General features: G+C 41.2%; 1 protein-coding gene across 4 annotated transcripts in view; it reads left to right on the forward strand.

The window, feature by feature from the left end:
• The window catches only part of slc26a5 (solute carrier family 26 member 5), a 73,114-nt gene extending 54,298 nt beyond the window's left edge, over positions 1 to 18,816 (forward strand). For all 4 annotated transcript variants that reach the window (XM_059654564.1, XM_059654565.1, XM_059654563.1 and 1 more), the window contains 7 exons: positions 2,912 to 3,018; positions 6,571 to 6,640; positions 6,769 to 6,861; positions 6,954 to 7,079; positions 7,867 to 8,076; positions 15,869 to 15,923; positions 16,717 to 18,816. In XM_059654564.1, coding sequence (XP_059510547.1) covers positions 2,912 to 3,018; positions 6,571 to 6,640; positions 6,769 to 6,861; positions 6,954 to 7,079; positions 7,867 to 8,076; positions 15,869 to 15,923; positions 16,717 to 16,868 — 813 coding nt within the window. In that variant the 3' untranslated portion in view covers positions 16,869 to 18,816. The remainder of the gene's footprint in view (positions 1 to 2,911; positions 3,019 to 6,570; positions 6,641 to 6,768; positions 6,862 to 6,953; positions 7,080 to 7,866; positions 8,077 to 15,868; positions 15,924 to 16,716) is intronic.
• The last annotated feature ends 6,629 nt before the right edge of the window (positions 18,817 to 25,445 follow it).

Below are 25,445 nucleotides of genomic sequence, written 5' to 3' on the forward strand. Positions count from 1 at the left end.
CCCAACATGGTTCCTTCACTTTCACGTCCCCTAATCAAGTTGGCCTTGTTAAACATCGCTAAATCCAGAATTGCTTGTTCCATACCACAAGCTGTTCCAAGAAACCATCTTGTAGCCTTTCTACGAATTTCTTTTCGGATCTGCTACCACCTGCATGTGGAAGTCTCTCAAGTATTGTATAAGTGCCTTTCTGACGTACCTTTTTCTATCTCCTAATTTAGTTTCTTCCCCAATTTCTGATTACTACTAGAAAGCCTAGACATCTCTCCTCATTGTCTTATTACCTTTTGCTGGGTGTTCCTCATCTCAACTCACACAGATTCCACGCCTTCCATCTCTGTCTCTACTTATCAATTTCTTACAATCATGGCAACGCTGCCCCCTCTGCCTGTCCTTTCAATAGATATTTCGTTTCCCAGCCCTGAAACCCACAATATCATACTTGCTAACTTCAATCTGCACTATAAGCTCATTTGTCTTTTTTAAAATAGCATTTAAGTACAACACCTTCAGTCATGTGTTGATGGCCCTTTGCACAGTTGTCCCCTTATCTGCTGTGCCTGAAATTCGATACTTGAACCTTTTCCATACTCTGCCCTAGTACTAACTCTGGAAACATTAACCCATTCCCTACTACTGAATGTACAACGGGAAACAGAACAGTAGTGCAGTATGTTATTGATGCAGATGATGTGCTTTTAATGTAATGAGATGGCATAAAAGAAGGGGAATGAATTTAAAAATTTTAGATGCTGTTAATTGCTGAAGTTAGACAGGATTGCAACTCAACAAGTGGCTTACTCTCCTATAACAACTTGCATGGCAATTTCTCCCTGCAGTATCTCATAACAAAAACTACCTTACAAAATTTGACCTATTTCCAAAGCCCCTGGAATTAGTCAGTCATACAGCACGAAAACAACCCTTTTTAGTCCCAACTAGTTCATACTGATTCAAGCTTCCTAAACTGAACTAGCCCCATTTAGCTGTAAACATGTCTTATTCATGTACCTGTCCGAATGTTTTTAAATATTGTAATTGTCCTGGGCTGTACCACTTCCTCCGGCTGCTTGTTTCATATACGCACTACCCTCTGCAGGAAAAAGTTGCCCATCGGACCCTCTTCAAAACTTTTCCCCTCTCTCACCCTAAGCTGTACCTTCTAGCTTTGAGCTCTTCCCTCCCCACCTCCCTGCTGACCACCCTAGGGAATACACCTTGCCGTTCACCTTACCTATGCCTCTCATATAAACCTCTAAGGCCACCCTTGGCCTCCTGGGGGGGGGGGGGAAACAAGTCCCAGCCCCTCCTTTGATAGCATTCCAGTTTTGATGTCATAATTGTAAATCTTTTCTACACCTTTTTCAGTTTAATATTCCTCCTACAGTAGGACAACCAGAATTGTACATAGTACTCCAAATGTGACTTGAACAATATCTTGTACAACCATAACATGACATCCCAACTCCTGTGGTCACTGCTTTGACCAATGAAGACGAGCATATTACATTCAACATCCTAAAACTACCTGTTACAACACTTTTCAATGAACTGTGTACCTGTACCCCTCAGTGTGTCTCCTCTTCTCCCCAGGACCCTACCATTATCAGTAAGTTGGCCCTGGTTTGTTTTGCCAAAATGCAACACCTCACTTTTATCTAAATTAAACTTAATCAGCCATTCCTTGGCCCTCTGGCCCAGTTGATCAGATTCTGTTGTAATCATCTTTGTCTACTATACTGCCAATTTTGGTGTCTTAATTGCTGCCTTAACCTATCTTCTTGGTCACCTCTTCAAAATACCCAATCGAGTTTGGGTGACGATAACCTAGTGCTATTATCACGAGTGTTAATCCAGAGATCCAGATAACGTTCTTGGGACTTGGGTTCTAATCCTGCCACAGCAGATGGTGGAATTTGAACTCTATGAAAACATATCTGAATTTAAGAATCTCATGACCATTGCCAATTGTCAGAAAAAAACCCATTAATGTCCTTTTAGAGAAGGAAACTACCATCCTCCCCGGTCAGGTCTACATTTAACTCTTCCAAAGGATTTTGTAGTAGCTTGTTTGAGGTACGGACATATTTTTGGATAGATTTGAACAGCTTTTGAATATTAAATTTTAAAGGTCTAGACAGGCTGTTTTGATTTTTTACTCTGATTTTTAAATAATTTAAAATGTTCTCTTTACTGGAATTCTCCTTGCAGTAAACAGTTTACTCTTGATTATACAACACGAGCACTTGCATGTTACTAGGTAATGCACTGTGAAGTAGCAGTTAACTAAAACTTACTAAAACAATTTGAAAGATGTGATAAATTTCAAGTTGGTTTAATGAAGTTAGTATGCTAAGAACATTGCTGCACTGAGTCAAAATAACTAAAAGCATTGCAATTTATAGGGCAGAACCAAATCCCTTGGTTGTGTTGCTGTTAGCTCTTCAACTGAAGTAATACACTGGTCACTTTTTTTCCCTGCTGTCATTCTATTTTTCCTTTTTCAAATGTAGTTTCTGCCTTAATGGCTATTTATAGCACAGTAGGCCCAGAGCAGGTACTCTTAGATGCAGTCATGGTAGGCCCAGGGAGAGGATTCCTGGTTATTGGCAAGGCAGCAATGGAGCCACTTGACTCGGCAAAGTGGGCCCAACGGCGAAGAGATGATGCCTAAAGAGTAGTGGTTCCTACATTGGGTCTGGCGCACATGGCAACAAGGTGATGGCAAAGTAGTAATTGGGCAGATGTTGCTTGTGAACCGGCTCCGGACTCATGGTGGAGTCTGCAAATGGTACATCGTGGATCTAAACCCATACCCTTCACCTTCTAGTTTGTCTTTAGTTATTTTCTTTTTCAGCATATGAATGAATGTTTGTTTTGTTTTACTAAATACAATCTTCTTCTGATCCAGGCATTGTGGACTGTAGCATTTTCATCCTCTTTCATTTTGGGATTGGACTTTGGACTCCTGGTTGCAATGTTATTTGCCATTATTACAGTTGTTTACCGAACTCAAAGGTTAGAAAAAAAATGTGCCATGATAACTGAAGTGTTGCTTCTTTTCTGTTTTTGAATTTTGTTATTTAGTGCTTGCTCTCTCACTGCTTTTGAGCAGTATATGATTTAGTTATAACCCCTGTTACCATTTGTCATTGAACTATGTGCACAGTAGACATTGTCATAATTTTGTTGGGTTGTTTAGAATTTTGCCTTTGCAGTTGGTGCACTGCTTATTACTAGCTGAAATATCCATTAGGCGTTATGCTGAAAATGTAAAATGTTGGACGGGGTTGGGGGGGAGGGGTGTGGTGGGGGGTGCTGTGGGAGGAGGAGAAAGGTGGTTTAATCATTTTCTGAAGAAGGGTCCAGACCCGAAACGTCAACTTTCCTGCTCCTCTGTTGCTTGGCCTGCTGGGTTCATCCAGCTGTACACCTTGTTAGCTCGGATTCTCCAGCATTGGTAGTTCCTACTATCTCTTAATTAAAAGGTTGTCTTGTTTAGTTCTGATCCATAATGAATCATATCCCAATGGACTTCCTACCTATATGTGTTGTGTGGTTTCCTGGTGACAGTGTGAAACCAAATCAAAAACCTGTGATTGATTCCAGGGAACAGATCTGGAAACTGCTATTCTCATTGTTTGCTAGAAAAACCAGTTGAGGAAGCTGTGTGGATCTGACTTAGATAAACTGGTATCTACCTCATTGTAATAACAGATTTCCAGCCCAGCTTGCATCTGGTTCAGTTGTCATGAAAGTGCATAGCGAATTTGCACCAGCCTCTCAAACAACATGCTCTCCAGTCTGCTGTTATCCAGGAAAAAGATGATTTGCCCTGCACCTAACCTGTTTATCCCATGCTATAACCTAAGCCCTGGTCTTAGAAAGCCACCCTAAATTTTAGTCTGTGGAACTGAGCTATACAAAATGAAGAAGAGACAATTAAATCATAACTGGATCTACTGTTCTGCGAAGTTTGTAGGCTGAACTCCTTAATCCTAACTGAGTAACCTGTAGTTTTTAAGCTTTGAATCCTGTGGATAAGACCTACTGTAATCTTGTGCAGGGGCAAAATAGTAAAGGATCATTCTTGAATCCAGCCCATTATCTTCTGTCTATCTTTAGCAATTGTTTCTCTGTAGTAATTGTGATCCTTTTTAGAGTTGAGCTAATATGAAAATGTTCCATCATAATTCTGATTTATGCTTAAATCATGTTTAATGGTGATTCTGTCCACATAATTAAACATCAAAAGCAGTGTTGATCACCAGCTTCAACCACACATCTGGATCTGTCCTTGTCATTCAAAAACTTACAAATTATTCCTCTATCTTCAACTAAATCACGAATATAGATAGAGCACTTGGCCTAATGTGACCTGAATAATAATTGACAAGACGTTCCATTTATTTATTATACTGCATTTATTATGTAGTACTTCAGATGCCTACTTTGTTAACCGAATTAATATTTAAAAATGGTGAATTTTTTTCTTTTTAAAAGAAGCACATCATATCACAAACTAAATTGTGACCCTTTTCAAGATAACATTAGTAAGCAACTAGGGATTCTCCCTTTCTTTGGTCCCATAATTCTCTTATTGCTATTCCCTTTGGGTAACAGTCTAATTTTGCTCTAGCAAATCACTAGAACACCACTAATCTCCATTTTACCTTTCCTCAGTCTCTGGAATGTTGACTTTAAAATGCGTGCCTGTCTTCTCCAGTTTAATTTGTAAATCCTTTTAAAGCAGACTTCCAAAACTGCCATCAGCCCTGAAATATTTTTTGTTACACAAGTGCAGTTTTTTTTTTGTGATAAACTATTCACAGAATCCCTATAGTGTGGAAGCAGGGCAATTGGCCTGTCAAGTCCACACCAGCCCTCTGAAGAGAATCCCACCTCATCCCTACGTTTCCTATGGCTAATCCACCTAGCGTGTAAATTCTTATACACTACAGGGAAATTTAGCATGGCCTATCCAAATAATCCACATAACTTTGGATTGTGGGAAGAAACTGGAGCATCTGTTGGAAACTGGGGAGATATGGGGAAAATGGGCAAACTCACCACACGGCTGCCTGAAGCTGGAATCGTATCTGGGTCCCTGGCACTAGGAGGTAGCAGTGCTGACCACTGAGCCACTTTTTCTCCTTGTCCAATCTGTGCCCTTAACACATTAATCACATCATTCTCATCCAACTCAGCAAGGTGCTGTGCAAAAGGCTGCTGCATAAGGTAAAGGTGCATGGTGTTACAAGCAGTGTATTAGCATGGATCTAGGATTGATTGATTAACAGGAAGTGAAGGGTGGGGATAAATGAGTGCATTGTTAGTTGACTAACAGAGACTAGTGGTGTACCTCAGGGATCAGTGCTGAGACTGCGATTGTTTTATAATTTACATAGATGATTTGGAGTTGGGAACTAGACAGATGACACAAAGATGAGTGGTAGAGCAAAGTGTGCAGAGGGCTCAAAGTTTGCAGATACAGAAAAATAAAAATTGCTGGAGAAGCTCAGCAGGCCTGGGAGCATCTGTGGGGAGAAAATTGAGTTAATCTTTTGGTTCAGTAACCTTCCTTCAGGTTCTGAATTTGCTCAATCCCCTTGTATCCATGTCAGCCCAAAAAGTTGCTAATCTCACTTTCTCCAGCTCCTGGCTCATAGCCATGTAGATTAGTACTCCCAAGTAATAAATCTGAGTTTCTAGTTCAACTGCAATTTCAGACAGAGGGTTTTAGAGCTGCACTTTTGGGGGAGAAAAATGTACTCCAGTTCTTTCTCTCACCTCTTTCTCTCCCCCCCCCCCCTCAATTTTATATACCTTAATTAAGCCTACTGTCTGCTTTCTTTAAAGTAATAAAAGTTCATACAGCTGAACTTGTCTCGTAGCTAACTTTCTAGTTTGGATAACATCCTTTTAGCTCCTCTGACCTGCAATTGACTAACTCTAAATGGTGGCCAGAATGAGATGATGTACTGAATAGCCTCCTTAATGCTTTATATAGTTCTTGCAAAGATTCCTGCACTTGGGCATTGAGACTATCATTTATGCCTATTATTTACTCACTTGCCTGTAGGAATGTAAAGACATTTCAAGTTCTTCTGTTCCTATGTATATCTCCTTCACTTTATTGTTTTCTCATTCCTTATTTGAGTGTACTTCTCCAATTCTGAACTCTTGCACATCCCTGATTTTCTTCAATCCACCATGGATTACTCCTGTAACTGCCTAGGTCCCAGGTTTGAATGTCCTCTCGCAACCTCCCCAGCTCACCACCATCTTTTAAGATGCCCTGTAAAAATCTACCTTTCTGACTCCTTTTCTGGTTGCTTGTTCTAATGTTTTGTTTGCTGTGAAACACTTGATTTGTTTTTAAGAACTTCGCATTTATAAAGTGTATTTAGCAAAGTTGTAGTTTACAAGTTTGTTTTGGTCTGTATTCACTTAAAGGTTTTAAGAATTAAGTTTTTTGAGCCATATCTTGTGTTAAATCATCCTTACTAGCCACAGTAATGTGCTAATTTTTTTAACTAATGTAACAGTAAATTCAAATTCTTTTTGCAGTCCTAAGAGCGGAATACTAGGTCAGATACCTAATACGGATATCTACTTGGACATAGAGGCGTATGAGGAGGTGAGAACCCAGTGACTCACTGGTAGTTTTGTTTTTGAGTGAATTGGAAAGTATATTGGAATTGTGGATTTGGTTTAACCAGCAACTGTTTCATGTCTTAATATGATGGAAAATGTTTTATATTTTAGGTACAAGAAGTCCCTGGAGTAAAGATATTCCAATCGAATGCCTCTCTTTACTTTGCAAATGTTGATATGTATGTGAATGCTTTGTATAAAAAGGTGAGCAATGAGAAGTTTGCAATGACATCTTGCTGAAAAGTGTGTCTGCGCCTGTGTGTCTGCGCCTGAACTGTGTTTCTTCATTCTTTCAGACTGAAATAGATCCAGCTGCAATATTATTGGCAAAGAAAAGACTCGAAGCAAAAGCTAAGAAGAAAGCTCGGTTGGTGGAAAGAAAGGGAAGAAGTATCCTAAAATGGGGAAATAGAAATATCACAGTATGTTTCTTCTATTTCAATACTTAATTTTTGGAATGTCATGCCTCACTGAGGTAACACACCGAAAATTGAGCCCTTCTATTCTTGAAGTTATCTGAAAAGTTAAACATTTTATCAAAGCATGCAAAACTCCCAATAGAACCATAAAACTGGGAGAGAACAGTACAAGTCACCTGGAAAGCTGGTCTTAGTTGAACATAAGCTTGAATGAAGCCCCCTACAGTCTATTAAATTTTCAGATGTCTAAAATAGAGTTTTTTAATGGTAATGTTACAACATCTATCTGTTTCTAAAACCAGTTTCCAGATGCTGAATCTCTTCTTTGGAAGAGATATTGAACATGAGTCCTTGTGAACTGCTGCCCCACTGTAAATACCGACACATTGTTTGAAGTTTCACCTTTTTACTTTTATTCTGCTGATGTATATTCCAACTATTGGCTTGAGAATTCATCCGTAAAAATACTTTCAGATGGAAAATACTTCACACCAAGTTAGGCCTTATGGTTTTTGAGCACCAGGAATTAAACCATTGCTGTCGGCACTGTTCGTGTGGCTAGTTAACCATCTTGTTCTACTGACCTGGCAATCTATAACTGGACATTGATCCAGATTTAAAACAAAATTGCCCAGTTGAATGTATTTAACTTTTTTGTATATTGTAAAGATTGCCCCTCAGGAAATGACCAACCCTACTTTATGACCATCTAATTGAATGATTATAGTAGCGTTAATAGGCAGTCTGTATTGAGGTGCCTTTTCATGGTCTAACTTTGTTCACTCTGCAGACAGAGGATGCAAAACAGGAAGCTGGGTCTGAAGAAGTTCCAAATGAAGCAATTCAGAATGGAGCTTCAAGAGTTCTGAATATTATGGAATCTGATGCAAACGATAAACTGACAGCCTTTATTAAATCAGCAGCTGACACACACAACTTAATTCTGGATTTCAGCCCAGTCAATTTTGTAGACAGTGTTGGAACAAAGGTGCTTAAAATAGTAAGTGCTAATTTTAATGGGACTTGAGTTAATATTCACTGACTTGGAAATTTAAGTGTACTGAGTCTGATCCCTCTATAAGCACCTGGGTGTCACACCACATAACTTGTTGATTTAATCATCTGGTCTACATTTGACAACTTAATATTCCAGGCTCAGTGTGGCTTTTGCCAAGTATTGAAATAATTCATTAATTTGCAAGCATTTGCGATTAATAGGTGACAGTTTGTTTTCAAATTATGTGGGATGTTTTATGTATATTTTAAAAATCCTATGATATCTCCTCTCACTAAGAAAACAAGTTTTGCTTATGGAATCATCAGCCACATTGCTTTTGCTAGACTGAGAAAATGTTCTTTGTTTTTCTTTGCCTCTGAATAATGTAATTTCTTGCTGATTGCCAATTTTTTGCCATTGTCTGATTTGAATTTGATAATATCTATAGTTATCTATTTCTAATGATTTACTACAAGGTGCAATGCGTGGAATGTCTTCTGAATGTAGCTATTGTCTCTCTAGTAAAGATCGTCGGTCATGGTTTGTTTCAGAGGAACTTGGCTTATGCTGAGGATTCATCAGTTTTTGTGTAATGCAATCTATTGTATTAACAGAAATTGTTCCAAGTATTGTGGATTTTTTTTTAAGAAAAGACTGGTGATCCCTAGATCTAAAGGTTTTTTTTGAAGATTTGTATCACAGGTTGTGGATGAGATTTATAGATGTACTCGCCAAGCTGGTGGGTTTGGATCCAAATGTTTCATCACCCTGCCAGGTAACATTGTTAGTGTGCCTCCAGTGAAGCATTGGCATTCTGTCCCACTTGTTATTTGTATGCCTTGGTTTGCTGGAGTGGTTGGTATTACTTCCAGTTTTGTTTCTCAGTGGTTTGAACACAGGGCCTAATTTAATGTGTTCATTGATGGAGTTCTGGGTGGAATACCAAGCATGTGTTTGATGCGTGCGATTTATGAATGTGTCATCCCTCATTGCCCATGTGTGATGAGACAAGTGAGAATTAGTCGTTTGAGATAGTAGGAACTGCAGATGCTGGAGAATGAGATAACAAGCTGTAGAGCTGGATGAACACAGCAGGCCAAGCAGCTCCTATGATGCTGCTTGGCCTGTTTTGTTCATCCAGCTTTACAGCTTGTTATCTGAGAATTAGTCATGCCTCTTGGTGGCTAGTTGGTGTTCCTGTATCTGTATTGCCATTTTTCTTCCAGTTTAGCCTATAGTGTTTCTCTCAGTCCTTGCATGGTATTTTGTATATGACTTCAGTTTTGCTGGTTTTGGGTATGGGATCCTTTTTTACATTTGCCAGTAGCATCGTAGGATGGTTGTCAGTTTGTGAGCTACTTTGATACCTAGGGGTCTGAATAATCGTGTGGTGATCTCTGAAGCATCCTTGATGTATGGCGGGGTGATGAGCGATTTAGTGAGTCTGGTTGTGTTGTGCCTTCCAGTCGTGGTTTGTCCCAGCAGTAATGGCAGATTGTGCTTTTTGGGTGTCCATTCCTTTTGAAGATTCCATGTAGGTGCCCCTGTTCTGCTTGGGTAGTTCCGGGTTGCTGCAAAGTGTTGTGGCTTGTTTAAATAGTGTGCTGATGCAGCTCCGTTTGTGGGTGTTGGGGTGGTTGCTAGCTTAACTGAGTGTTTGGTACATATGTATGATCTTTCTATATACGCTGGTCTGGAGTTGCCTGTTTTTGCATTCTACCATTTATGCCCAGGAAGAGTTGTCGGTGTTTTTTTTTGTGAATTTTATTCCAGTAAGTGTTTTTGTATCATTTGGGCTTCTTCTAGTTTTGCATGTTTGATTTATGAAAGTGTTGTCTACACATTGGACCTAAAGTTGGGATTGTACACTGGGGAGCACGGTCAGTTCTAACACTTGTGTTACTGCTTCTACAGTCAGCCTTGATATTGGGGATCCCATTTGTGTTCCATTGATTTGTTTGTGCCATCGTTGTTGCCGTTGGGTAATGGTGTTCTGGGCTGCCTGCCTGATTTGTCTAGCAGTATGGCCATTGTTTGTCTGGCTAGGTAGATGTTTGTTTATAAATGTAAATAGTGCTCTTACATTTGAGGGTTTTCATCTTGCCCTCTTCTATCCTCGTCCATGATGTTGCGGAATTCTTGAGTGGTTGGAGTGGGGACCATTGTCAACTAGCCATATCATTGTCTGTTGCATTTCTTTGGCAAGTCCATATGTTGTTTGTGCCTAGTGGTGACACAATGGGTCTGAGGTGGGGGTGCCAGTTTGTGTACCTTGGGAGTTCATAAAATCAGGATGTGTTGGATCCCTTTGGCTTCATTTTTTTTTGGAAGTCTGTCTTGCTGATGTCTTCCAAGTTGTGTAATTTATTCAAGGTGGTTGTAATGGGCGGCACGGTGGCTCAGTGGTTAGCACTGCAGCCTCACAGCTCCAGAGATTCAGGTTCGATTCCAGCCTCGGGTAACTGCCTGTGTGGAGTTTGCACGTTCTCCCCGTGTCTGCGTGGGTTTCCTCCCAGGCGCTCCGGTTTCCTCCCACGTCCAAAGATGTGCAGGCTGGGTGGATCGGCCATGCTAAATTGCCCGTAGTGTTCAGGGGTTTGTGGGTTATAGGGGGATGGATCTGGGTGGGATGCTTCAAGGGGCGGTGTGGACTTGTTGGGTCGAACGGCCTGTTTCCACACTAGGGAATCTAATCTAATCTGGTTCCCGAATACTTGTCAAGTCTATCGCCATCTGTTGGTAGGTGTTGGTATCTGCTAGTAGTGCATTAGCTTTCTCAACGTATTGAGTTCTATTGAGGATTACTATCATGCGTCCTTTGTCTGCTAGTAGATTACAATGCTTCTGGCTTGAACCTTTCCAGGACTTTCTCCATTTTTGTTGAATGTGTTCCACTTTTTTGCTCTGTGTTGGGACTGTCGTCGGTCTGGTGTACTACTTCAGTGAGCCTGTTGTTCTTTACTCTTGGTTCCAGCGCAGCCAGGAAGACCAGTTTTTCTGCTGCCTTCGTCTCTACGCCTACTTCTTCAACCGGGAACCTAACCCTCCCTCCACTGACCCCTTCACCTGCTCCCAACACAAGTCCTCCTCCTGGACACCACCCCCAGGCCTCCTACCCTCCCTCGACCTCTTCATCTCCAACTGCCGTCGAGACATTAACCGCCTCAACCTCCCCACCCCTCTCAGCAACTCCAACCTCTCCCCGGCAGAACGGGCAGCCCTCCGCTCCCTCTGCTCCAACCCCAACCTCACCATCGAACCCGCAGACAAGGGTGGCACAGTGGTAGTATGGTGCACTGACCTCTACATCGCTGAGGCCAGACGCCAACTCTCCGACACCACCTCCTGCCGCCCCCTCGATCATGACCCCACACACGAGCACCAAACCATCATCTCCAACACCATTCATGACCTCGTCACCTCAGGGGACCTCCAACCTCATTGTTCCCCAACCCCGCATGGCCCGTTTCTATCTCCTTCCCAAAATCCACAAACCTGCCTGCCCTGGTCGACCATCGTCTCAGCCTGCTCCTGCCCCACCGAACTCACTCATCTCCACCTATCTGGACTCTATTTTCTCCCCTTTGGTCCAGGAACTCCCCACCTACGTCTGTGACACCACCCATGCCCTCCACCTCCTCCAGGACTTGCAATTCCCTGGCCCCCAACACCTCATTTTCACCATGGATGTCCAGTCCCTATACACCTGCATTCCACATGCAGATGGCCTCGAGGCCCTCCGCTTCTTCCTGTCCCGCAGGCCCGACCAGTCCCCCTCCACCAACTCCCTCATCCGCCTAGCCAAACTCGTCCTCACCCTCAACAAATTCTCTCTCGATTCCTCCCACTTCCTACAGACTAAGGGTGTGGCCATGGGCACCCGCATGGGCCCCAGCTATGCCTGCCTCTTTGTAGGTTACGTGGAACAGTCCCTCTTCCGCACCTACACAGGCCCCAAACCCCACCTCTTCCTCCGTTACATTGATGACTGATGACTGTTTCGGCGCTGCCTCTTGCTCCCCAGAGGAACTTGAACAGTTCATCCACTTCACCAACACCTTCCACCCCAACCTTCAGTTCACCTGGGCCATCTCCAGCACATCCCTCACCTTCCTGGATCTCTGTCTCCATCTCAGGCAACCAGCTTGTAACTGATGTTCATTTCAAGCCCGCCGACTCCCACAGCTACATAGAATACACATCCCACTTACCCTCCTGCAAAAATTCCATCCCCTATTCCCAATTCCTCCGCCGCATCTGCTCCCACGATGAGGCATTCCTCTCCCGCACATCCCAGATGTCCAAGTTCTTCAAGGACCGCAACTTCCCCCCACAGTGGTTGAGAACGCCCTTGACCGCGTCTCCCGCATTTCCTGCAACACATCCCTCACACCCTGCCTCTGCCACAACCGCCCAAAGAGGATCCCCCTCGTTCTAACACACCACCCCACCAACCTCCGGACACAACGCATCATCCTCCGACACTTCCGCCATCTACAATCCGACCCCACCACCCAAGACGTTTTTCCATCCCCACCCGTCTGCTTTCCGGAGAGACCACTCTCTCCGTGACTCCCTTGTTCGCTCCACACTGCCCTCCAACCCCACCACACCCGGCACCTTCCCCTGCAACTGCAGGAAATGCTACACTTGCCCCCACACCACCTCCCTCACCCCTATCCCAGGCCCCAGGATGACTTTCCACATTGGCAGATGTGCAGGTGAACCTCTGCTTAATGTGGTATACTGCATCCACTGTACCCGGTGTGGCCTCCTCTACATTGGGAAAACCAAGCGGAGGCTTGAGGACCGCTTTGCAGAACACCTCCGCTTGGTTCGCAATAAGCAACTGCACCTCCCCAGTTGCAAACCATTTCCACTCCCCCTCCCATTCTTTAGATGACATGCCCATCATGGGCCTCCTGCAGTGCCACAATGATGCCACCCGAAGGTTGCAGGAACAGCAACTCATTCTGCTTGGGAACCCTGCAGCCTAATGGTATCAATGTGGACTTCACCAGCTTCAAGATCTCCCCTTCCCCCTCCGCATCCCTAAAACAGCCCAGTTCGTCCCCTCTCCCCACTGCACCCCACAACCAGCCCAGCTCTTCCCCTCCACCCACTGCATCCCAAAACCAGTCCAACCTGTCTCTGCCTCCCTAACCTGTTCTTCCTCTCACACGTCCCTTCCTCCCACCCCAAGCCGCACCTCCATCTCCTACCTACTAGCCTCATCCCACCTCCTCGACCTGTCCGTCTTCCCTGGACTGACCTATCCCCTCCCTACCTCCCCACCTATAATCTCCTCTCCACCTATCTTCTTTACTCTCCATCTTCGGTCCGCCTCCCCCCCTCTCCCTATTTATTCCAGAACCCTCACCCCATCCCCCTCTCTGATGGTCCCAGACCCGAAACGTCAGCTTTTGTGCTCCTGAGATGCTGCTGGGCCTGCTGTGTTCATCCAGCCTCACATTTTATTATCTCAGCCAGGAAGTCTGTCTTATTGGCGTCTCTGTTATAATGCAGTTTGCCTACCAGGACAGTCGTCAGTGTCTAAGTGGTCTTTTAATCCATTAATCTGTGGTATCCCTTGTTGTGATGAGTGTTTTTGGACAGGTTTTCTTGAAGGGCTATTCTGGTCTTTTGTTGTATGCTAATGACATCTTTCAGTGTGGATGTCCACTCCTGGTCAGTTGTGTTGGTGTACAGAGTTGTTTTTGCGCACAATTTCTCGCTCGTATTTGTGGAGGTGGTTTTGGCATCATTTGATCATAACCCTCATCGTTCTGCAGCCGTTCTGTTCAGCTGTCCTCTGTACCTGTGGTTTATACTTTAAGCTTAGTGGTAGTTCCCGCTTTCTGTAGCGTTCATGCAGGTCGTGCTCAGTGGGATGCCATTTATCTTCCATCTGCGGGCCAGCTTGCACCCATAAGTGTTTAAACTTTTTAAAGATTTGTAGGTTGTAGACATGTTCACTGAACCGGTGGAAATACTTCAGAACCGGAAGTAATACTGAGGCATATAAATAACCAGCAGGACAGAACACAGACACTTCACTGGAGGCGCACTGACAATGTTACCTAGCAGGGTGATGAGACGTTCCTGTCCAAACCCACCAGCTCAGCGAGCATGTCTACAAGCTGATGCCTAAAAATGATCCTTCTATAAAGACATGATAGTTCATAGTATTTAAGCATCTTGGTCAGATTTTCATTTAGTTGTGATGTTTTTGTGGTATAGATTGTCTGAATGCATCCAAATGTGCACAAAAGACTACAGAATTTCTAACAAATAGTTTCGGCAGCCACATTTTTGATGGGGCCTAGCACCACCCAAAAAAAAACAAGCAGAACCAGCCTCTTCCTCCCAGAGGAGGTGTCGAGAGGACTGTAATTGAGCTTTTTTTTTTGTTGAAAGATGCTAGTAGAGATGTTGTTAATCAACTTATTCAGAGTTGTCTCTGTTTTGGGTGTTGTCTGCAGGATAAATATTGGGGAAATCACCTGCACTTGAGATGGCAGATGGGACCTCAGTTTAATGCCTGTCTGAAATGAGGCAACTGTAGTAACGCAGCTCTCCCTGCTACTGCACCAAAATATCTTAGTTGAAGGACTGAAGTACACAATCTAAGATTTGAACCCTCTCAATTTTTTTGACTTAAGTTCGAGAATGCTACCACTAATCCACGGCTGACCATTAGAAGGGGAATAAGGAGATCAACTTTGAGTTACTTTACGGACATTTGTCTTTTGCAGGTTAAGTGTCAAAGGTTTACCTTGCTGGTATACAGCAGGTGTGATAATATCCTTGGTGTATGTTTATTTTACTGCCACTGAAGATTCTGTTTTACCTTCCCTCTCTGCCCCCCCCCCCCCCCAGTTCTGTTGTAACTGTTCTCACATGATCTCTCATTGGATGAGCTGTGAATGATAATTCTCTTTACTCCATGCATCTTGTTCAAGGTGACCTGTTATGTTTTCTGGGATTTCAGTCATGGTTTTTCTCAATTTTGTTTCTTTGTTTTATACTTGTATAAGACTCATGATTTAATTATTTATTTTCCCAAACACAATCTCCCAGCTCTTTTTTTCCTCTCTAGTTTTTTCATCCATAAAATCTTACTTTTTAATGAAAATCAGAAACTTATCTGACCTGAAAATTGACTTGTTTCCAATCTTCACAGCTGTATCTCTTAAACATATTCAGCAACATTTCCTTCACAACCTACTGTGGTAGGGAATTCCACAGGTTCAAAATCCTCTCAGAAATCTCTCCTTATCTCCAGTCTGAAACATTCTGAAATAGTCTACCCTGTATCCTGAGGTGGTGACCATGGTATTCTGTATCACTGGCCAAGGTATTCCCCAGCAAAAGGAAACCTCATCCCTGTGTTAGCGAAATCCCCTTTTATCATTCTAAACTCTAACAGTTACCGCCCTATTGATCTAATCACTGCATGTGACAAACCTCCCATTGTCATCATCAATCTCGTCGACCTTTTGCTGTCCCCCTATTGCAGCTGAGCTGATTTGTGCAGTAACTTCTATTTTGTGCATAGTTGGAAGAACAGGATCATTTTTGCATCCAGCTTTTGAAAATGTTCCTGTTGACCTAATTTAATTTGAATCAACTCGACACATCTAATTCTTGATCTGGGGTCTCTGCTTGCACAGTATCCTGGTCCAACAACAAACCTCTGGAAGAGGCTAAACCTGGACCTTCATTAATATCCTGGTTAATGTATGCTGATGTTTAACCTCAATTGATATTTGTTTTATTTTTAATGTATTTTTAGATAATAAAGGAATATGACAGCATTGGAATCAACGTCTTCATAGCTGGATGTAGAGGTAAGTGTGATGCTGCTGGGGAGATGTTGAAATGTCACCTTTTTTAACAGCTTGTTCAAAACATTTTGGGCATGAGCATTTTGTTTTTTGTAGTAATCATTCATAGAGGTACTGTGGCCAGATCTAGGTTGCAACATTAACACCAATAGTGTGCCTTGACCCCACCCAACCACATTCATATCCATTGTTTCCAATACCTGGTGGATTTTGTGTTTTGAGACAATGTGTTGAGAAATGGTTTGAAGTTGAACATTGACATTCAGGACAGGAAATGTAATTTCCATTAGTCAGAGTTAACTTTTAGAACAAGATCTTAGGAGAATGTGTGCGCTTCAAAATGAAGCCATCCAGGCCTCGGGCCAGTCATTTAATGATGGTTTTGTAGCAGTCACTTTGGAAAACATCTCAGATGTTTTCCAGTCTTTGCAATTACTATTATTTTCCTCTTGAGAATCCCAATTTAATCATTTAATGTAATATATATTTATATTTCATAGGAAACAGTCAATTACATTTTTGATCATTACACTTCCTGAAAATGTACTTTAGTTTCAAGCTAAAGTACTCAGTGAAATGTGGCCATAGAATTGGACTACAAATTGGCTAGTGTTTTTGCTTTTATAAATATCAATTACAAACGATGATTATTGTCATCGAAGACCTTGCAGTCCAGAGCATAGCGTTGCTTCTTCAAGGATGTTATGATCTCAAAATAACTTCACAGCCTATTTTGCTCACAGATTATTGTCTCATGTTAAATTCTGTTTTCACTTATTTTTTGTTTTACTTGTAGACTCTGTTGTGGAAAATCTGACTAGATTGAATTTTTTTGACAAATCAACTCCAAGAAGTCTCCTGTTTCATTCTGTGCATGATGCTGTTCTTCATTGTCAGGAATTAGCATCTCTAAGAGGAGGCTCCTCCACAGAAATGTCCTCCTCTTGAACTGACTGTTGCTGAAGTAAAGTTATTTATTACAGTACTTCATTTTGATGCAGACTACCTAGAAACTATAAAAATTACCAGAAAATATCACCTCACTTTCAAGAGTGGTAACTGTTTCAAGAATGTTAGAGGAAATTATCCCATCAAGACTAGTTTAATCGTTTGTACCACATATGTGGATTTTAAATTATTTTCATTTTGGTAAGAGTTTGAGATGTGAACAACTTCTATAGTGCCTGATGGCTGTTAGTAATCACTTTTTCTGAACTTCTGTTTTAATGTTTAAATTTATTTTCATTATATGCCTGCATAAAGATCTATATCTATGTATGTGATGTTTGTCACACTGGAATGGAAGACAATCAAACCAAATGATTCGCTTTTCTGTTTTTTTTTCTTGTTCATCACTGCCCAAATTGCTCCCTTCTTTACTTCTGTCAGAAAGATTAATTTTATAAAATCTGAGCTGTATGGAGTAGTAGTTAGCCTTCTAAACAAAGGTACTGCTCCCACATTCTTCTTTACTCCTTCCGGTGCACCGAGAGTCAAGTGGAACCACCAGTTTGTGTCCAATATATAAACAACCATTGGGTAGCTTTTCAGAATGTAACTTTAATTGCCCTGTGTAAAAATGATATTTAAAAATAGCAAAACTTGAATGTATATGTTTTAATCGCCTCAATTAAGTTGGTCATTAATGTGCTTTTGTTTTTGATGCCTTGGTGATCCATCATTTGAAATTTCAGCCCCATAAATTGGTGCTATTGTTAAAACATCTAGACAGTACTTCATCTGGTCTTTTTATAAACTTTGCAGAGGTGATTTATTATCTTAAGCTTAACTCCTTTCCTACCCCCACCATTCACTCAATGTCATGTACCATTAAAACCCATCTGTACTTCTGCTCTGCCATGCACACAATGGATTAATGATTCCAAACTCACTCTCGCACCTATCCAGACATAACCGCTGAAGAAAAAATTATTTGGTAAACATCATTCTGTTAAACAATCAGAAATATAATTCTGACTGGCTCATTCCTATTGACTTCTCTTTGTAAAATCCTTTGACATGATTTCATGCCACTAAGGTAACAAATGTGTATCATAAACTTAAGTTACAGACCTTTTTAATATCTTTTCTGCATTTTTAAGATATGTTACATTCCCTAACAGGATTTAAAAAAAAGTTTGTTTCAGTGCTCCTTGCTATGTTTTCATTTAGGTGATAAAGAAAAACATTACTGCTCTTATGTCTCTTAGTCCCTTTTTTAACTTAATTTAAAGGAATGAAATTGAATCCACTGAAATTGAATTGGGGATTAAAAGCTAGATCACTTCTTCCTGCCCCCACCCCCAATCATCTGTCAAGCAATTCTGAGGCCAAATGTAGTGTTCTTTGGCCTATTCCACCTGAGGTTAGATGTCTTGCAGACCATGTACAAACAATGCTGGATTTTGTTTCTGATCATTGTTCCTCCAACTGCAAAATTGGGTTTTGAAATAGTGTAATTAAAGTTTGCTCAAACTTTATTGCTTCTGCTATCCCCATACCCATCCATCTGTCTAGTTTATTTATATTTATTTATTTGTTTTTTAAAAAACTTTTTGAATTTCATCTAAATCTCTCAGGCTGTTTTTATCACTATTTTGGGAAGTCACTTTATACATTTAAAATGTTATCCCAAATTAACAGTGCATTATTGGTGTGATTTTACAAATCATTAGGTGTTATTTAAAATGGAGATACAACCAATAATTTTTTCTTAAAATGTATATTCTGCAAGTTTTCAGTAACAAATATAGGTGATTTTAGTTGCTAAAACTGCTTTACCACTTTTTTGGCTTCTCCAGCTATATTTTACATTTGTCTGCAAACTAGTTTCTTGCATGCAGAGTGTATATCTAACAGATCATGCTTACCAGTGTGTTCTGTAGATTGGTGAAATTTCCTGGGGGGGGGGGGGGGGGGGGGGGAAAACTTAGTTTGCTACTATTTTGAAACTATTACCGAAAGTAAGCAATTTCTTGTGAAACTATGTTCTTTCACGAGTAAATAGGAACATGTCCCTAAATGTTGGTTGAAACTGGTATTTAAATATAGCTGGTGTAAGATTTGAATCCTTCAGTCCAGGAAGGGTCAAGGTTCTACTGAAAGTTATTTTCTAACTTAAATTATTTGACACTATTTTTACCCAAAAGACAAATTGCTTCTCTCAATTTTTCTAGCAAGTGGAGTTCCAGAATGGAAAAAATTTAAGTTTTTATTTTGTTTCTTCTGTCATCCTATTTCAGTGTTGCTTGCACTTTTCTCTGGGGGGAGAAGAATCAAACCTCTTTATGTGCATATTCAAAATGGGTTAACTGACAGCAGATAACTGGATTTTTTTCCTAATTCCTGAGGTTCAGCAAACAGCTGTCATCGCCTTTACCTTGTTTACTTGTCACTGTTAGTAAGTTAACTTCAAATGTCCAGTCTTGATGTTTAACAGTAACAAGTACAATGTTTGTTTGAAGTGAAAAATATCTAGACTAAGCACAGACTGTCTCTCAATTTTATTTTGAACAGGTTGAACATAGACCGTTGCTGGATTAGTAGTTTGAATCAATGAATGTGTTCCTTGGTATATCTAAAACAATTTAATCTACATGTGTTTTTGCCTGAGTTGTCTTGATGGTAGCAAGTATCCTTTGTTTGCTGTTCAAACTTATAACTAAATTCTCATTTATAGTTTGATCTAGGTGTAGCCTAAAGGCAAGAATTAAAATCCACACTGTGGTTCAAATTCCTTTAGCTTTGAGCTGGTGACTTTGCTGATTTACACCAACTATTAGTAATTCAGGAACTTCCTTCCCTCTGACATCTGGAAATGGACAGTGTAAAATGCATAACGTTTTGGCCATATGAAAAATTCTGTAACTTGTATTTTTATATTGGCTATTAACTGTCTCAAACTTGTCATGAATGTGTAAATTTACAAGTTATATGCAATTTGTTTTTGAAAGGTATTTTTGTATTAATTATAAAAGATCAGTATTGCAAACTGCACTCCTGTGTGACTTTACTTCTGCAAACTTTATCAACTTAAACTTTTTTGAAGGTTTTCAATTATTTTTGCAGTTGCTAACCTTGACTCATTTGTTACAAAGTAAGGATTTTCAGAAGTACCAACAGCTTGTGTTTTTCCCCACACATTCTGAAAAACCTTTTTAATTTGTTTGTTTCACTGAAAGATCTAATTCACTATTCCTTTAGACAACTGATCATGCATAAAATCCTAGTGCCTTGAAACGCCCTTCTAACAGTAGTCAAGAAATCACCAGACTGAGTAGAAAATAGGGCCATTTAAGTTAGGGGCAGAAGTAGACATTTGACCTTTTGAGTCGCACCTCCATTCAATAAGATCATGGCTGATCAGTCTGTGTTCTGAATTCCACATTTCCATCTACCTCTGGTAATGCTTTGATTCCTTAATCGAACAAAATTGAGATTCTGGTACCTTCTGAAACTGTTTCAAAATTGCAAAATCCAGAGAGAAGAAATTTACCAATCTTCTTTATCTTAAAGAGTGGTCATTGTGTTGTTTTTAAACAGTATTCCTTTGTCTTGGACTTGTCCACAAGAAGGTATATCATTTCCATCTCCATTCAGAATCTTGAACTTCAACGAATTCATCCCTTACTCTACTCTTCTAAACTCCATTGGAAACAAACCCATCCTGTGGATTATTTCCATAAGACAGCCTGCACATTTGAAGTCTGTCTAGTAAAGCTGTTCAGAGCCACCTCCAACACATTTAGATTCTACCTTTTTACATAAGACCAAAAAAGCACAAAGTTGATGTGCTGCCTGTCCAACGCCCTGAACATTTGCAACATCCTATCTTTTATGTTCAATCCCTTTCAGTGAAGGCTAGCCACATTAATCACTTGCTATATATGTACACTAATTTTTGTGACTCGGTGACCCAGAAGAGAGCAGCAGAGTGGTGACGTTGATTGGCGGATGTGGGGAAGATCTGCATCACTGATTCCAGAATGTGGTTTGTGGAAGGGCTGTTGTCAAGTGTCTCTTAGGAGGATTTAAACTAGCTTAGCAGGGGTTTGGGATCCAAAGTAAGGGTGAATTTATTGAAAGGGAGCTAGAGAATGGGGGCCAGTAATATTCAGGAAGAGCAGGCAGGTCAGTCGCTGGTCAAAGTGGTGGATTCAAGTGCATTTCTTTCAAAGCAAGGAGTGTAACAGGTAAGGCAAATGAATTTAGAGCTCAGATTAGTACTTGAAACTATGATGTTGCTATTTCAGAGACTTGGTTAAGGGAGGGACAAGATTGGCAGCTTAGTGTTCCAGGAAAGAGATCGTTTGGGGGGCGCAGGTAGAAGAGGATGGAAAAGGAGTGGGGGAATCGTACTACTTGTTAAGGAGAATATCATGGCTCTACTGTGGGAGGGCACCTCGGATGGCTGATACAGTGGTGCACTCACCTTGTTTCGTGTTTACTATAGGCCTGCCAGCAGGAGATAAAAGAACAAATGTATAGATTTTGGCAAGATGTAAAGGTAACAGTTGTTGAGTGATTTTTAACTTCCCATATATTGACTGGGACTCAGTGCATGGACCACAGATGGGGCAGTTTGTAAGGAGTATCCAGGAGGGCTTCTTGAAACAGTATGTGGATAGTCCAACTAGGAAAGGGGCTGTACTGTACCTAGTATTATGTAATGAGCCTGGCCAGGTGGTCGACATCACTGTAAGGGAGTGGCTTGGGAACAGTGATCACAATTCAGTAAGCTGTAAGGTATTAATGGATAAAGATAAGTGTAGTTGTCAGGTGAAAGTTCTAAATTGAAGAATGCTAACTACTACAGTATTAGGCAGGAGCTGAAGAATGTAGATTGGAGGCAGATATTGGAGGGCAAATCAACATTTGGTGTGTGGAAGGCTTTCAAGTGTAAATTGCTGGGGAACTCAGGACCGGCACATTCCTGTAAAGATGAAGGATAAGTATGGCGAGTTTAGGGAACCTTAGATAATGAGAGATACTGTAAGTCTAATCAAAAAGAAAAAGGATGCATTTATCAAGGCTAGGAGGATGGGAACATGAAACAAGGGTAGAATACAAGGAAAATCAAAAGAAACTTAAGCAAGCAGGAGAGCTAAAGAGGTCATGAAATGTCATTGGCCAACAGGATTAAGGAAAATCCCAAGGCTTTTTATACATGTATAAGGAGCAAGAAAGTAGCCAGGGAGAGGGTTGGCTCAGTCGAGGACAAAAGGGAATTTGTATAGATCCAGAGGAAATGGGTGAGATATTGAGTACTTTGTGTTCACCATAGAGAAGGACTTGGTGAATGATGAGTCTGGGAAAAGGTGTGTGGATAGTTTAGGTCATTGAGATCAAAAGGGAGGTGGTATTGGGGTCTTGAAAGACGTTAATGTAGAGGAGTCCCCAGGACCTGATGGGATATACCCCAGAATACTAGGCAAGGCAAAGGAAGAAATTGCTGGGTCCAAAAATCTTTGTATCCTCACTGGCATCAAGGGAGATCCCAGAGGATTGAAGAAAAGCCAATGCTGTTCCTTTTGTTTAAGAAGGCTGGCAGGGATAATCTAGCTAGTTAGTCTGGTGAGCTTTACGTCAGTGATAGGGAAATTATTCGAGATGATTCTTTTGAGACAGGATTTTCTCCTACTAGGAAATAAGTGGGCATTTTCATGAGCAGCAACTTCCTTTTGTGAAGGAGAGGTTGTGTCTGACTAACTTGAGTTTTTTTTGAGGGTAGGGCAGTGGATGTTGTTTACATAAACTTCAGTAGGCCTTTGACAGGGTCTCATGGTAGGCTGATACGCAAGGTAAAGTCACATGGAGTCAGGTGAACTTGCAAAATGGATTTTAAAAAAGTCTGGCTCAGTCAGTAGCAGTGGAAGGGTGCATTTCTGATTGGAGCGCTGTGACCACTGGCGTTCCTTGTGCATGCACGTGGATGGATGATGTAACTAGTCCAATCTAAGTGTGTTGATGACACCAGTTGGAATTGCGGATAACTGAGGACTGTCAAAGAATACAGCTGGATATAGATTGGTTGGTGACATAGGCAGGGAGATGGCAGATGGCGTCTAATCCACAAAAATGTGAGATGGTGCATTTTGAAAGGTCTTATCCAGACGGAATACATACGGTAAATGGCCCTTCAGAGTACTAATAGGCAGAGAGACCTGTGTACAGGTACACAGGTCACAAATTAGGTAAAGTAGTAGGTCAAGGCATACAGTATGTTTGCCTTCATGGGCTGCGACATTGAGTTTAAAAACTAGCAGGTAATATTGCAGCTTTACAGGACCTTTTTATAGGCTGCATTTGGAATATTGTGTTCAATTCTGGTTACCACACGACCAGAACTGGGGACCTTACTGGGGAGCGTAGGTTTAAGGTGCAAGGGGTGAGGCTTGATGTATGAGGCAAGTTTGTCTTTTTTTAAAAGAGGGTGGTGGGTACCTGGAACTTGGTGCTGGGGTGAGGTAGTGGAAGCAGATATGATAGTGACTTTTAAAGGGCATTTTGCAAATATATGAAAAGGATGAGAACAGAGTGACATGGTCCCTGGACATGTAGGGGGTTTAAGTTTGGCAGCATGTCGATGTCAATGTGGGTGTGGAAGGCTGAAGGGCCTGTTCCTGTGCTGTAACTTTTTGTTTGAAAACATCAGCATCTCAAAATTCTGCAGTCACTTAGTATAAATGATTTTTTTTTTGTTCTTTCTGCCTATCTGATTCACATTTCCCCGCATTATACTGCATCTTCCAGGCTTTGGCATGGTCTCAAGGATGCAGCCTGATTTTTTTTTAAAAGAATGTCCTCACAATATATTTTCCTACCTACCTTTGTGTACTCTGCAAATTTTGCTGGTACCCCTCATCTATATCTTTTGATATGAATTGTAAAAAGTTGCTGGCCCTGCACAGCCCCACAGCACTTGTTACATTTCGCCAACTGATGGCGAAGCACTTATCTGGTTCGCAAACTACTATTCATAGTACATTACCCCCAGCACCACTAGCTGGTAGCATTGTGCAATAACCTTTTTAGGTGACATCTTGTCAAATGCCTTTTGGAAATCCAAGTAACAATGGTCTTCTCTTTTATCTATCTTGATACTAAGAATTCCTAATGAATTGTTTAAACACTCTCCTCTTCATAAAGCGTGCTGATTTTTTTTCCCCCCTGATTTATCTTGTTTTTCCAGATGCTCAGTTATAACCATCTTTTAATGGTCAATTCAAACACCTTCTCCATGACAGTTGACAAGCTAATTGACCTGTAGATTTCTGCCTTGCTTGAATAGAGGGGTACGGTTTGCTACTTTCAAGTCTGGAGTCTTTTCAGCATCTAACAAACTTTGGAAAATTAACACAATTGCATAAATTGCGCCTTTTTAATAAAGACCCTAGCATGAAGTCCAACAGGACCTGGAACCTTCTCAATCCATTTGCTCGGTAGTGATCACTCAGGCCTGACCACTGACCATTCTGATGGTCAAATAGCCAATGGAGCAGCACAACTGCAGCTGTATATTAGGATCGTATGAAAACCTAGACTGGCCAGACTCTCCACTGCCCAAGAAATTGAAAAGATTCCAATGACTATCCCCATGTGTCTGCTAAACTCTGAAAGACTCCGTTTCAAAGGTGGACAGCCCAGAAGGTGCTGTTTCAGTAAGCTACTCATCATCCAGTTAGACAATTTTAAAAACCTCGCTTAACTGCTGTATAATCAAACTGACACTCAAAGTATACTCCACTACACCTTCCAATCCCTGACCTCCGCTGACTCTGGGACTAGACACGTTGTCTGAACCCATTCCCTGCTTCCGAATTCAGTGCACTCCAAGCACTCCATTACTTAACTGGCATTCTACCTCCCGGCCACCACAGTCTCTTTTTTTTTTAATATACTTAACCTTAACAGCAGATGTCTGCCTGATTGTGCTGCTGGACCTTTAAATCACAAAATAGGATGTTGCTGCAAAAGGGGGTGTGGTTTGACTTCCCAAGCCTGACTCATCTGCACTACAGGTGAATTGTTCTGTTTTTGATTTGTACTGCATTCCTGAAAGATCCAGGATTGTAATTGCTCGCTCGAATTATGGAGTTCAGCCTTAACAGAAAATAGTATGATCAGACTGTGATTGCCACTCTTGACACATTTAGTCTAGTGGAGCATAAATGCCTGCGTGGACTGAATTGACCAAACGGCTTGTTTCAGTGCTGATTTTTTTTTTAAAAAATCAATGCTTCTGATGCAGAAAACTAAATTTATAATAGAAACATATTTTTCCCCTTGCAAACATTACAAACCCTAAAAGGAGAATTTGATAACTAACTCTCGGATTATCCCCTTGTGGAGTAATTTGAATTTTTCAATGTAATTTCTGATCTTGGGCGATTTTTATTCTAAATACCTGGCTGAAAAGTTCATGTGGGTTTTCCAGGTAATTAAGCAATTGTCTGTTACAGAATGCTTCACACTGTACTTTTAAGTTCTGCAATTTTCTGATAAGTTAATTACTCAGAGTTCTGT

This window comes from Stegostoma tigrinum, chromosome 25, assembly GCF_030684315.1.
Source record: "Stegostoma tigrinum isolate sSteTig4 chromosome 25, sSteTig4.hap1, whole genome shotgun sequence".
Lineage (NCBI taxonomy): Eukaryota > Metazoa > Chordata > Chondrichthyes > Orectolobiformes > Stegostomatidae > Stegostoma > Stegostoma tigrinum.